The 15496-nt window shown below is 40.0% G+C and overlaps 1 protein-coding gene across 3 annotated transcripts in view; it reads left to right on the plus strand.

Annotated features, from left to right (window-relative positions):
- The first annotated feature begins 572 nt into the window (after positions 1 to 572).
- The window catches only part of LOC131073520 (uncharacterized), a 126061-nt gene continuing 111137 nt past the window's right edge, over positions 573 to 15496 (plus strand). For 2 of the 3 annotated variants that reach the window (XR_009112894.2, XM_058009964.2), the window contains exon 1: positions 575 to 1322. Coding sequence is in view for 2 of the 3 variants with exons in the window: in XM_058009964.2 (XP_057865947.2) it covers positions 769 to 1322 (554 nt within the window). In the remaining variant the exon portion in view is untranslated. Of the gene's footprint in view, positions 1323 to 15496 lie in introns of all 3 variants that reach the window. The other variant, XM_058009965.2, reaches the window with a different exon arrangement.

Raw genomic sequence — 15496 nt, forward strand, 5'->3', positions numbered from 1 at the left:
CTTGAACAAATTGTCTCTTTTTGATTCCTCCCATGCATATACAATATTTCTGTGAGCCCCTCTATTAACCTTCAACCTCCAACCTTTCTGAAGACCACCATATCTCCAGTTAAGGTTAATCTCATAATGAATTTGGAAATCTCTCAATCTCTTCTCTCCAATCAGTATATTGTTTTCGCCTATAGCCACACCGAATCTTTGAGAATTTGTTGGCTCCTTCTCACTCCCTAGTCTCCTTTGAAGAGGAAACTAGAAAGAGACATTCATCATCCATGACCGTCATTACAATATCTCTGAGAATTTGTAGGCTCCTTCTCACTCCCTAGTCTCCTTTGAAGAGGAAACTAGAAAGAGACATTCCTCATCCATGACTGTCATTACAAAAACCCTCGACACTGCATTTTTCAGAGAAATTCAAATTTAATTTCTATTAAATAATATTATTTAAATTATTATAAATATATATTATTAATTTATAATAATAATTTATTTTAATCTACATCTTTCGTGTACTTAAATAGATTATACCTAAGATATATATGCTAGTTTATTTATTTCACCAACCTGACAATATTCTTTTGTTATCACGAAACTTTCGAAAATAAAATGTAAAGAACAAAGCTTATATTTTCTTACCTGCAACATAAGTTTTTTCATATCATGATGCCCGTGCTCCACAAAAATAAGACCTGCAGCAGCTCCATGGCACCCATTGCATCCTCCAGTACTCCTAATATTGGAACGACTTTGTGATTTACAAATAATTGTATGAGTATGAATTCCACAGAATCGATAATAACAGCAGCTGAGAACACCAGGGAGAGCATTGATCATGCGGGGGACAGGGATGAGGACGAGGACGAAGAAGAAATAGACAAAGAATTGGAAAAGGTTGCAGCCACTTTCGTTCTTCAACCATCTTCAATTCAACCAGAAGCAACGCAGAATGTCAATGATATTTACCCTCAGAGAGAATCACTTCTAACTTTCCAGTTTCCCGGCTGGGGAATCGACATATGCAAAGGCGCCGCTATTAGCAGGCACGTCGGAAATACGGCCGATTGCCCTTCTTCCTCTCTGAAATCTGCCAAGAAATGTTTTGGAGCGGCGGACAAGCCCGGGATTGGAACCTTCGTCTACAGGATTCCAAATGAATTATGGATGCACATTCTGAGGTTTTTGAATGCCAAGGAGCTTTGCTCTCTCAGGCAGACCTGCTGCTGGTTTTATTTTCTTGCTTCCCATGATGATGCCTGGCATGACACGCATCAACATGACCACAAAGTGGAGGAAGAGCGCCTACTTCAATCTCCCTTACCCAGGTAACTTTCATTTTCCCTTAATTGATCCTCAATCACGAGAAACTTGATGTTATTACGTTACTGTTTATATTTGCTGCCCTTAATCAATGCAGAGTCTGATCAGCCTGATAGTCTCATATGTCGTAAGCTGCCTTGCAGTATAATTGATCCTCAATTAAATTAAATTTGATGTAATTAGGTCACTTTTAACATGTGCCGCCTCTAGTGTACGCATGGTCCGATTAGCCCAGTGGTTAAAATATATTTGATATGATTAGATTGCTTTCATATACTCTGCCACCAGTCTCTGCACAGTCCGATCAGCCCAGTCGTCTCACATACTGTAAGTTACTTTACAGTTGGCCATGGAACAAGCCCAAAAACTAGTTCAAAACCAGATGACAAACCAAAACCATGACCTACAAGACCACCACACCACAAGAACAATTCACATATAAACTTCATTTCATCATCAACACAGTACTGATCATCGTTTCCTTTTAAAACATGATAGTATAAGGAGATTGAGAGCCTACCTTGGTCTCTCAAGCTCCAATTTGATGAAGCCAATTGTCTTTCTTACAAACCCTTCCCAAGAATCCAATAAGAACCAAGCTGAAAGCTCAATTTCATAATCTAAAGCAAGAAAAATGAACATTTGATCCCCCTCAAAGGCCAAGGGTTCACACTTAGACAAGGGTGCCATGCCACTCCCGGACAACTAATGAAGTGGAGCCATATGGCATTCGCAAACCCCAAATGTAATGTCCCTATTGGATCACACTATATTTTTCCCACAATAAACAGGAATGTCACTGTTTGCTGAATAATACAGATTCTGATCTGGCCTGATCGCTGTTATGAAACTGCTTATGTTCTTTGATGTTCCGTCCTATTGCTTGCTTGCCTGGATTGATTGCTTGTAGGGTAAGGAATAGATAGATAATTAATTATAGAAATGTAGACAGATTAGCAATCTCTTGCTGGGTTTAACACTGTTGTTTATTGTTTGTTGACTTTTCTCTTTGATCTGATCACTTCGATTTAGTAATTAGATATCTGTTAATTTCCCTAGTAATTTCTGCTGGGTGTAAATATGTATTCTGCTGGGTATAATGACTTATTAGTTGATCTGCTCCTCTATTCCCTACTTCATCGAATGACTTGGTCTCCTATTTATATCCTCATGTGGAGAGGGGGAGGAGGTCGCACCTCTTCAGCAATTGTTGCCTTTGCAAAGGTCACAAATCCTCATAATGGAATGCTACCTTCATCCTATTATATTTAATAATAATCACCACTGATTAATCTTAGTCGCCCCCCCTTTTCTTGGTATTTTAATTCTTTAATTCGGGTTGGACTCTTTTTTTAATTGCTATCATTTTTTCTGAGTCGGCCCTATCATTTCTTCTATTTTTTTGCCTAAGTTTATTATTTATAGTTGTTTGTGATCTGTCTTGGCCTTCTCCAATCACAGCTTCCCTTCTCCCTTATATCGGCAATTAGCTTATTATTTATATGCCTTTTGTCTTGGGAAAGATATTGAGGTCGGCTAGCATAGGGTTTGTATTTTATTTCATTGTATATTTTATAATACAAAAGGGGCCGCCCATAGTTATCTGGTGATTATCTTTATTGTTTGCATTAAACCCTAGGCGGGGCATGACAGTCTGCCCTTCCCGAGATTGCTTGTCCTCAAGCAATGATAGATTTTAACCCAATTTTTGCAAATACGAGGATTAGAAGCATGACACACATCTACGACCTTAAATTGTTCTTTTCTAAATAAATTTATATATTTGGTTCGCTCTTAGTTATTCTCATATTCTAGATCAAAAAAATAGAAATCTCATGATGATAGGAATATGTTTACAGTATTCATTTGAAACACATCAGGTGTGAACCAAACACTACACGTAAAAACATGAAGCATACATATGAATATATGCAAACACGGAGTATACATATAAATACATGTATTGTTAGTTCCCTTCTCTTTGACTAGAATGCAATTATAGATTTACCCTAGAACTTGCCCTAGTATTCAAACACATTATGGTTTGGGGAAGAAAACATGATAGGTCTGCCCGAAGCCACCCCTGTACTAAGCCCAAGAGTTGACACTCACCCTCTTGGCTCCAGTGGCAGGCACATTGGACATCCACTTGGGGTGGTCTACTTAGTGGAGTGCTTATATCTGCTTTCCCTATTCATGCATCATCCCTTTAAGTCAGTAGTCAATCATAGTAGAGTTAGGAGAGGAGATTGCAGTTAGAGCCTTGCAATCTACCTATCTAAGCCCAAGAGTGGTTCCTCACCCTCTTTGCCCCAGTTGGAAGTACATTGGACATCCACTCAGGGTGGCCTACTTAGATGGTGATCTTATGATTGCATCCCTTCTTTATACTTCCATAGGGGGCCTAACGCCACCTTACTGCTCCCATGAGCCGGGAAGGGGGCCTAACCCTATTCTTGCTAATCCTAAGCCATTTAGAGCCAGAAAGTGGGCCTTTTTTATAACTGCTTTTGCATCAAATTGGTATCATATCTAATAATAGGTGATTTTCTTATGACTATTGGGGAAGAGGTGTGCTCTTCTATTACTAATTCATGCTTCTTGTCTCAGTCATAAGATTGTCACTTCTTAATACCCTTCCATGTAGGGTTAATTCTCAAAAACCCTTGTCCCTCCCGTGTCCTCTTCTTGGTTTAGAAAGTCATGAATGTCTCATTTTGGACTGTCATACCTTCATTCATGCTACACAAGGTTGGCCTTTCTCTATCACGTTCTATGGACTGTCTGCCTTTCACACTTAGAGTTAGAACTACCTTTGAGATAAGTCTGCTACTATTTTCCATATAGACCAAACCCTTGGATTGTTACAACAATTTTAGATTGTCCTAATGATCTTTATTCACTGTAATAACTGATATGTCTCTTGTATAATTGTCCTTGCAGTATGAGCTCATGTTTAAATTTGTCATTTTATACATTTACCACTGTTTTAGTCTTAAATTTTGGTGTGCTAACTGAGCATTAACCCCACCCTAGGATCATCATATCTTTTTGACATATCTGTCACTCGTTAACTTTGCCATTACCTTGCCACTTTGGAACATTGTGACTGTCCTATGCTTGTTCTTATTATGACAGTATGTTTTGCTTTTGCACGATTCAGTTTCCTCCTAATAGGCTGATCATGCATACATTTAAACCCTCTACACTCTGTCATGAAGCTCCTCTTTCTCCATCCACTCTGCCATGTCATTGATGCTTATCTTTAAGGCATACTGCCCTCGTTACTTTGCAGATGATTGTCAGATCTTATTATTCTCTGTCAAAAAACACTATGCATTACCTACCCTATATCCATCTATGTCACAGTGTACTCTAACAGTGTACTCACTCCAAGAGGTCTCTTTACACATTACCAAGATGATCTCAAGTTTCAACCATTACACTTTTGCCCTAGACTTATCAAAGGGCTGTTGTGATGTTTGCATGATATTTAATCTGCCTTTTGTCTGGCAAACCCAATCCTTGGGCTAGTGATATGTCACTTGGCTAGTTACAAGTATTCCTTCCTTCTATCTTGTTATCACCATTAACATTATTTCCACGTCTATGACAGATTCTTTACACTTTTCTTGAGTGATCATAACTCTTCTGACATCTGTCTTGTTTTTCATGCTTATGAACTGCAACCTTTATGCCTACTTAACAGTGCCCCTCATTGTTTGTTATCTTCCACTCTAGGTTTGTTCATTTGACTCTACACTAAGAAATGCACATTGCACTCTCTACCCACATGTTGGGCCGGCAACTTTTGGACCCTCATCTTGTGTGGTTCTTTTACCTACCCACTGTGTAAATGAAACTCTGTCACTGCAACTCTAACTTCCACAGAACGTCCCTGTGCAATCCTCTTTGTTTGAAACTCTTGCATAATGTCAAATGACTGAGTGTCAACTGTGATCTTGAGTGATGATTTGCACTATGACTCTTGTCATTTCTTGCCACTCGTTCTTGATCAGCATCTTCAGGCACATTGCATAGTGCTGTTCTCACAGGCTGGCAGAATCACTGCTCTGATACCATTTGTAATGTTCCCTGTTGGATCACCCTATATTTTTCCTGCAATAAACAGAAATGCCACTGCCTAGTGAATCATACAGAGTCTGATCTGGCCTGATTGCTGTTATGAAACTGCTTATGTTCTTTGATGTTCTGTCCTATTGTTTGCGTGCCTGGATTGATTGCTTGTAGGGTAAGAAATAGATAGATTATTGATTATAGAAATGTAGACAGATTAGCAATCTCTTGCTGGGTTTATAAGTCTATTGCTTATTGTTTGTAGACTTGTCTCTTTGATCTGATCACTTTGATTTGGTAATCAGATATCTGTTAATTTCCCTAGTAATTTCTGCTGGGTGTAACATATGTATACTGCTTATTCCTGATGGGTATAATGACTTATCACTTGATCTGCTCTTCTATTGCCCACTTAATCAAATATTTATATCCTCATGTGGAGAGGAGAGGAGGTTGCACCTCTTAACCAATTGTTGCATTTGCAAAGGTCACACCTCATAATGGAATGCTGCCTTCATCCTATTTTCTTTAATAATAATCACCACTGATTAATCTTAGTCATCTTTTCTTGGTATTTCAATTCTTTAATTCTGTTCGGCCTCTTTATTTAATTGCTATCCTTTTTTCTGAGTTGGCCTATCATTTCTTCTATTTTATCGCCTAAGTTTATTATTTATAGCTTTTTGTGATCTATCTTGGTCTTCTCCAATTGCAGCCTTCCTTCTCCCTTATATCTGCAATTAGCCTATTATTTATATGCCTTTTGTCTTGGGAAAGATATTGAGGTCAGCTAGCATAGGGTTTGTATTTTATTTCATTGTATATTTTATAATACAAAAGGGGTCGGCCCATAGCTATCTGGTGATTGTCTTTATTGTTTGTATTAAACCCTAGGCATGGCATGACACCAAAACACTCTAGCCTTTCTTACAAAAACAATGAATGTTCGTACAAAACTATTTGTTTTCTTCCAAGAAAGGATCATACTGTACACAAACTGTTAACAGAAATTAGAGGCAAGAAAGTGACACGTGGGGGTTTAGAGGTCAACTCACTACAACCCACATGCAACTCATACCTTGCACTTCCCAAAGTAAAAAAATTACACATCTCCATGGACATTTGCGGTGTTCCTAAACTCATTTCAGTCCTCTGTACTTCTCGCAATGATCTAAAATTAACTAGAAGAGAGCAAAATTCAGGTTTTCTAGACAATTTAAAACCCACAAAAATAATCTATTCAAAATTATGAGAAGGGGGGCCTTGTGGGCCTCAAACACATTAAACACTTGCAACCAGAAAAAACTGCAAGTTCATTCACATTTCATGCGAGGGGTAAGGTTTATAAAGGTTAGATAGGGCATGAGATTAGATCATGGTGGTCCTAGTCAAAAAATAATTATTTATCTTATTTTGGAGAATGGTTTCCTGTGTTATTTTGAATCTGAAGTGAATGTTATGCATGTTGTTGTTACTGATCTCTTTTATGTGATGATCATTTACTGGTGGAAATCTTTGTATGAATGCTAATGGATGATTTTTGTTTAAGTTACATGTAGATTGATTTTTACACTTTGCTATGAAGATCATGTGCGATTAATCTCATCTTTATTTTGCTCTCTTTAGTTTGTAATGCTTGCCTTTCCTCCTTTTTGGTTAAAAGCATATCCAGAGAAACCTAAATTTATATCATAAGAGGGAGCTGTACCTCTCAAATTTAGAGGAAAGTTGTAAAGCAATCACAACTTCTCCAACTGTTGTTAATGGTTTGTTCTCTTTCAAGGCATTAGTCACATAGTGTAAGGTCTCTTTCAAGGCATCGAGAGAGACGTGTAACTCGACTTGGAGTCCTTGTTTCTTGTTTGACTAAACTTGTGCCTTGCACACTCAATTTGCATATCAAATGCATCCACTAAAAATATGTAGCTGAAGCGACATTGTCACACATTGTTGAATCACAAGATTCACAAAAAACACGATGAAGGCAAAATGCAATTCAACCAATAATAATTTTGTAATTAATGATGAGTATGGTAATCAAACCAGTTATAAGCTAGTCATCTAATGAATTTATATCAACACTACATATGACACTAATTAAATTACTGATTATAGTAATAAGATTGACAACAAGACGCAGATGTTCTCCAAGTATCCTTAATTATGTTTGTAAGTCTAAAATTAGCTTACCAAGTCATATAATTAAGATTTAACAACATGTAATTTAAGTTATTATAACATGCGACAAAGTTAATCAAATCCAACTTAAGAGTGACAAGAGCACAAAAGGTCTAAGAGAGTGTTTCTAACATAACTTCTTATGCTTAAACACATTTCATCTAATCAAAGTACTTAGGAAGCAGACAATTGTCAAAAAGCCTTGACATGTGTATACACAACAATCCTTGCTGGAACATGATAATCAACTTAACTGCATCTCATAATATTTAGTGTAATGTCCCCACTTAAATATAATTAAAATTTAATTAAGTTAATGATTGGACAAAAGACATGGAATGAAAAATTGTGACTCCTGTTGTGACGTTTTCACACATCGCCCCTTTGCAAATTGGGACCCCCTACTTTTTAGGTCCTCTTGGTCTTTAGGTTTTGGTTCTTTGGGTCTTTTCACAACAATCTCTTTGGTCTCCTCGGTTTTCACAACAATCTCTTTGGTCTCCTCGGTTTGCAAGTGTTTCAATGAAATATGATCAAGTCTGCAAGTCGTTTGAGTGAATTTGGCTAAGTTTGGAACCTGTTTTGCCTATTTTAGGGTTTTGCCCTTTAGACTTAGATTTGAGGTCTTTTTCTTAGGGTTTTGGAAAAATTGAGCATTGCGTTGGAATCAAGACCCTTCAAGGAACCTACTAGTGAAATTTGAGCAAATTCTAAGCAACTTTCTATTTTTAGAAAGTTCCTATTTTTTAGGGATTTCATTGCCTCCCAGATTGTCTTTATTTTGCCAAAAATCAAACTTACTATTTTTAGTAAGTACTGTCTTGTCTTGTTTTGCCCTAATTTTAACATTTTGAAGTACTTACTATTTATAGTAAGTCTATTCTTGGCAGTCTCGTCACAAGAAGGGGTCCTGACACTGAAGACTAAACATTCCTGAAGAATTGTCTAAATCCGGAAAATAAAAAAATGCAAGCTAATTGATCAAAAAATGGCTGTGTGGAACTCATTCAAAAAATGGAAAGCACTGAAAAAAAATCTTCCAAGTCTGGCAAAGCAAAAATCCACTTCAATTCCAAGGATGGCACCCCAATCCAGAAAGTGTGCAAAATTGACTAAGTCAGGAAAGAAATCAAGGAATCCTCCAAAATTTCATGACCATGTGGAAATGGTGCCCATGTAGGGAGTTGGGCACTAGATTTGGGTCATGGAGGAATTTTCCTCCATGAACAAATTTTCTTCACTCCACCAAATTGGTGCGCCCAAGGAGAAGCCGGAGCGCTAGAATGAGGGTATGGAGGAATTTTTCTCCACACCCAAAATTCCTCCATCATGCCAAAATTCAGCCCAGTCAGGTGCTAGAGCGCCAAATGGAGGGTGTCATGGAAAGTCAATGATTGTCAAAAAATCCTCCACAAGTGAGTTTCAACGCCCAAGTAGGGAGAATGAGGGTGTCAAGGAAAATATCAATAAAGTCCTAAATTCCTCCATGGGGGTGAATTAGCGCCTGGAGCCAGTTTAGGGTGCCAAACAAAGGGGGTAATGGAATTTTGTCCAAGGTGGAGAAATCCTCCACAGCAGAGAAATTTCACCCAAGTGTGCATCGAGGCACCAAAGTGAGGAAGGGAAGGAATTTTCCTTCCAAGGATAAATTCCTCCACAATGTCATTCCAACGCCCAAGACTGAAGGATGGATTCCAAGGCACATAAATTTGAAGACAATGATAAGAATGAAAAGAAAATTCCCCTCGGGAAAAAAATTGAAAAATCCTCTTTTAGGCATGAAAATTCGTCTAAATTTCAAGATAATGATAGTTTTGGCTAAGTAAGAGAATTTTCTTTCTCTTGGACCTTGGAACTCCAAATTGAAAAAATTCCTAAAAAATGGGAAAAGTGAAAAATTGATAAGTGTTGGAAATTCCTTCCTTCAGGATAGAATTCCAGGAAAGTAAAAAAAAATTGGAATTCCAAGAAAGTAAAAAAAATGGACTAAGTGTTGGAATTCCCTTCCTTCATGACATAATTCTTGGAAAATGTGAAATTTGGCTAAAGATTGAAGAAATTCCTTCCTCGGGGAAGAAATGTGCCGAAGGTGAAGAATTTCAAGGCACAAGGAAAATTGTGAAAGATCCCTAAATAGGTCTTTTGCTGCCCCGTTTTAATTTTAATTTAATAAACTATATTTTGGGGCCATTTTTGGTGTTCTTAGAGACTAGATAGAAGATGCAGAAGAGTTTGTTTCTTTTGTGTTGTTTTGGTTTGGCGATGGGGTTTGCAACATATGAAAAGAAACAATATAAAAATGAACTGTAATCAAGAGATCAGCTTCTGATTTTTATATGACAGCCGATTACAATCATCTAGAAGTGAAATAACATTCACATGTACAAGCAGAAAACATACCAAAAATCCAGTGCTAGGGTTTGAGGCTGGTTTGCTATCTAGAAAATGGATACAAGTTGAGAAGGATGGTGTAGGAGCAGATCAGTGGATCCAATTTGCTTATTCTGCCATAAGATGAATTACCAATAACAAATTGGGCAAAGAACCCAATTACCAGCTGGAAATCCAACTTTTGCCAGGCAAAATTATACAATTTTGACCTTCTTGTCCCACTGTTTTGCTCACCTTGATCACAAATCTTCAGTTGACTGCGATTTCTTCTACACTACCCTTTAATAGAATATTAAAATATGTTAATTTTAGTATTAATGCTCATTCAGTGTATATTCTATTTTAGAAAGATCGTCTTCGATCTTCTCAGCAGTTTCTTTTAGAAACTTGCTATTCTTGTAAATAGCTTGTATTATTTATGAGCGTTCTGCTCATTCTGTTCATTCAATCAATTCTTTGAAATCCATTGCGTGTTTTCGCACTGTATTATGGTATCAGAGCTACAGGAGGAATTTTTTCGAAAATTTTTAATCCTAATTTCTCATTAGTGGAAATTTTCGAAATTATTTTTTGAAAAATTTATCAAAGTTTTCTGGGACGGAATCGTCGACCTGCAGGTTCGTTGTTTTCGGCAACTTCTGTCTGCAGGGTCGTCGTGCGTCGTAGCGACCTGTGTTCGCGCAGGGAGGGTCGTCGTTTTTTCTTCGGCGTCGTGTTTTCCTGAGACCGGTGTTCGCGCAGGGTCGTCGTCTTTCGGCGTTCAGTCTGCAACCCTCGACGATCGTGGCTCTATTCCTGGTGGTGTCCGCGGCTTCGTGCAAACCCTGGCTCGTTTCTGACCTCGGCGTCGCGACCTCCGCCTGCAACTTCCCGCGCGACCTGTTCCCGTAACCTGCAACGCTCTTCGGCGTCGCGACTTCAAACTCCGGCGTCGCCGTCGCCACCTGCAACTTTCTCCTGCGTCGTCCTCTGCAAACTTGACCTGCATCTTCGGCGATAGTTTTTTTCTGCAAACAATGGCGCCGACCACTGCAATTTTCGATTGAGGTGGTTACCTCCGGTTTTTATCGAAATTCAGTTTTTATTGCAGATTCGTGGTGGGTTTTTCAAACCCTAATCTGGGTTGTTGTCCATTTTTTCTGGGTGCCTCGATCTTCGTGCCTCGATTTTCGAGCCCGCGAATCCAGATTCTGACAGGAGAATCCTTCTGGGTTTTTTGCACGCTTTTCTGGGTTGTCCTTGGATTTTTTTGGGTCAGCCAGGAATTTTTCTTGGGAACCGTGCAAATGGCTTCTCTCACCAATCTGATGTTAGAAGGCAGTCAACGCTTTAATGGTCACAACTACAACATCTGGAAACAGCGTATGATGACCATTTTTGAATATAGGCGTCTTGACCAGCTTGTTTTGGGAAAAGAACTCAGTCCTGGTACACCTGGTGCAGATCAAGATAAGTTTGATGAACGCAATCGGGAGGCAGTCATGCTTCTCAAACTCTCAGTAACTGATGATCAGTTACCGCAGATTCCTTCCGGCAAGACAGCTTCTGACATCTGGAAGCATCTGAAGGAATTGCATGAGACATCCGACAAGAGCCGAGCATTCTTTCTGAAGAATCAGTTGTTCTCCATTATGATGGACGAACGTATGTCCTTACAGGAGCACCTCACGAGGATTAAGGACATTCGAGATCAACTCGAAGCTATTGGTCGGACTATGGAGGAAGAAGACATGGTTGTAATCACTTTAAAAAGTCTTCCGAAATCGTATGAACACTTCATTGAAACCCTCAATATTACTTCCACTAATGTTGATCTGAAGTTTTCAGACCTATGCACCAAACTTCTACAGCAGGATCGCTGGAAACAGCAATTTGGTAGTGGTACTACATCAGCCTCCTCGGAAAATGCCTTCACAGCTCAATCCTTTCAGAAGGATAAAGGCAAATTTCAGTCCTCTCAGTCTTCTCAGCAGAAAGGCTCTTCTCAGACACAGGATGGAGCTAAGAAGAAAAATGTGCAGTGCAATTACTGTCACAAGTACGGCCATATGAAGAAAGATTGCCGTCAGAGGCTCGCTTCTGAACAAAAGAAGCAGGGAGGGTCACACCAGAAGGCGCATGTTGCAGAACATTCCGAGCAGAAGGAGTCCGCCTTTTATGCTTTTATGGCTAAGAGGTCTTCAGATCATGCCAGGTCTTCTGCTTGGTACATCGATTCTGGTGCATCACGTCACTTTTCTCATCGGCGTGACTGGTTTACAGACTTCTCACCTTTCAGTGATTCCGTTGTATTTGGCGGAGGTGAGGAGTATACAGTTGTTGGCAGAGGCACTGTTCAGATACAGTCTGGTGGCAGGACTCTTCTTTTTCTGAATGTGTATTATGTTCCTGGAATGGAACTTAATCTGCTTTCTGTCAGCCAGATTATGAGGAATTCTCCTCAACTAGATGTGGTGTTCAGTGCTCACAAGTGCTCCATCATTGATCGGGAGACTCGTCTTACTGTTGCTGTTGGTCTAGAGGATCATGGCCTATATAGGCTCCTTGACACTGGTGATTCTCCTGAAGTGGCTCTGGCAGCTCGTGTTTCTCCTCTTAGCACTTTGTGGCATCAGCGATATGGACATCTCAACATTCAGTATCTCTCTCAGCTGTCTCGGGAGGGACTTGTTTCAGGGTTACCTGATATTCAGACTCAGCATCTTGGAGTATGCGGCGCCTGTCAAGCTGGCAAACAACATCGAACTTCATTCCCACATGGAAAGTCTTGGCGCGCATCTAAGGTACTTCAATTACTTCATGCTGATATTTGTGGTCCTATGAATACATCTTCTGTTACTGGTTGCAAATATTTTTTGCTTATTGTAGATGATTTCAGTAGAAAGATGTGGGTGTACTTTCTTAAACATAAATCAGATGTATTTAGTATCTTTCAGAAGTTTAAGTCCTTTGTTGAAAAAGAGTCTGGACAAAGTATCATTACTCTTAGGACAGATAACGGGGGGGAATTTTGTTCTTCTGCATTCTCCAACTTCTGTGATACCCATGGCATCAAACGCCAGTTGACTACACCCTACACTCCTCAGCAAAACAGTGTTGTCGAGCGTCGCAATCGTACGGTTGTTGAGATGGCTCGTTCTATGTTACAACACAGGAGTGTTCCGAATAAGTATTGGGCTGAAGCAGTATTTACTGCTGTCTACCTTCTTAACCGTTCTCCTACTCAGGCTGTTAAGGGGAAGACTCCAGAAGAGGTTTGGTCTGGTCGGAAGCCTCAGATCAGCCACTTGAAGGTTTTTGGCTCTGTTGCCTATGTTTGGATTCCAGATGCTAAGCGCTCCAAGTTGGATTCCAAAAGCCAGAAACTTATGATGACAGGATACAGTGATCACCATAAGGCCTACAGACTGATAGATATAGACACTGAACGTCTTATCTTCAGTCGTGATGTTGTATTTGATGAAGACAGAGGATTCTTTCAGTCCCCTTCTTCTGAGCAGATTTCTGATGGTCAGCCTCACAGTGTTCTTATTCCATTAGGTTCGCCTGATGGGAGGGATGATGCAGAATCTATTTTCGATGATGCACTACCTGAGTTCCCTCCGGAGAATAATCCTCCTCTTGCTGCTCCTGTTCTTGATCCTGAGCCTCTTCCAGCTCCTCCAGATGTTAGCACTTCTACTCTCCGGCCTAAATGGTGGGCCAAGACTATTGGTGATCTCAGGGATACTGAGCTCATTGAGGGTAGAACCTCCCGTAATAAGAGCAAACAGCAGCATACAGTCAATTTTGCTCTCATGGCTAACATACACAGTGTTTTTGAACCTCAGACATATTCAGAGGCTAAAGGTATACCTGAGTGGGAACAGGCTATGGAAGCTGAGTTCCAGAGTCTTCAGAAGAATCACACTTGGGCCCTTTCTGATCTTCCTTCAGGGAAGAAGCCCATTAGCTGCAAATGGGTGTACAAAGTAAAATACAAAGCTGATGGAACCCTAGACAAGTATAAGGCTCGTCTTGTTGCTCGTGGGTTCTCACAGAAAGAAGGCATTGACTACGAGGAGACTTTTGCTCCTACAGCCAAAATGAGTACCATACGGCTCATTCTTGCCTTAGCAGCCCAGTTCAGTTGGAAAGTCCATCAAATGGACGTAAAGAGTGCCTTTTTGAATGGTGACTTACAGGAAGAAGTCTACATGACGCAACCCCCAGGATTCAAGGTTGCTGGTCAAGAACAGAAGGTCTGTAGACTAGTCAAAGCACTCTATGGTCTGAAACAAGCTCCTCGGGCTTGGTACATGAAAATTGATAAGTACCTGACAGATCATGGCTTTCAGCGGAGTCCATCTGATGCAAACCTGTATATCAAGCATACTAGTAATGATATTCTGTTTGTAGTTGTCTATGTGGATGACTTAATCATTACTGGCAGTTCAGCACATTTGATCACTGGGATCAAACAGGATTTGTGCCGCACTTTTGATATGACAGATTTGGGACTTCTACATTACTGCTTAGGAGTTGAAGTTTGGCAGACTGAGACCAGTATCTTTCTCTCTCAGTCCAAGTATGCCAGAAGTCTTGTGGACAGGTTCAGAATGCAGGATTGCAAACCTGCCTCTACTCCTATGGAACCCGGGCTCAAACTTTCAGCTCAGTCATCCTCACCAGTTGTGGATGAATCTCTGTTCAGGCAACTAGTGGGCAGTCTCATCTATCTTACTGCTACTAGACCTGACATCAGTTTTGCAGTGAGCTACATTTCACGCTTCATGACAGCTCCCAAGGCTGATCATTGGTTAGCAGCGAAGCGTGTGCTGCGTTATGTGAGTGGCACTTCTGATTATGGACTTCTGTACACTCGGAGTTCTGATCCTATACTCAGTGGTTACACAGATTCTGACTGGGCAGGTTCGGTTGATGACCGTAAGTCTACAGCAGGGTATGTGTTTAGTTTGGGATCTGGTGCTGTCACATGGACTAGTAAGAAGCAGCAGGCAGTGGCTCTCTCCTCGACGGAAGCAGAGTATCGGGGAGCAGTTAAGGCATCTTGTGAGGCGGTTTGGCTTCGGCGAATGCTTGCGGATATGCATGTCTCCCAGGCAGGTCCTACTTCCTTGTTCTGTGATAATCAGGGAGTGCTCAAACTCGCCAAGAATCCAGTCTTCCATGAAAGAACCAAGCATGTGGAAACGCATTGTCACTATATTCGACAGCTGGTTGAAGACGGATCCATCCAGTTGCTGTATGTTCCTACCTCGGAGCAGCCAGCAGACATATTCACCAAGCCCCTTGGTCCTGATAAATTTGTAAAATTCAGGGGGTCTATAGGTGTAGTTAATAGATTGAGCATTAAGGGAGGGTAATAGAATATTAAAATATGTTAATTTTAGTATTAATGCTCATTCAGTGTATATTCTATTTTAGAAAGATCGTCTTCGATCTTCTCAGCAGTTTCTTTTAGAAACTTGCTATTCTTGTAAATAGCTTGTATTATTTATGAGCGTTCTGCTCATTCTGTTCATTCAATCAA

This window comes from Cryptomeria japonica, chromosome 1 (assembly GCF_030272615.1).
Source record: "Cryptomeria japonica chromosome 1, Sugi_1.0, whole genome shotgun sequence".
Classification (NCBI taxonomy): Eukaryota; Viridiplantae; Streptophyta; class Pinopsida; order Cupressales; family Cupressaceae; genus Cryptomeria; species Cryptomeria japonica.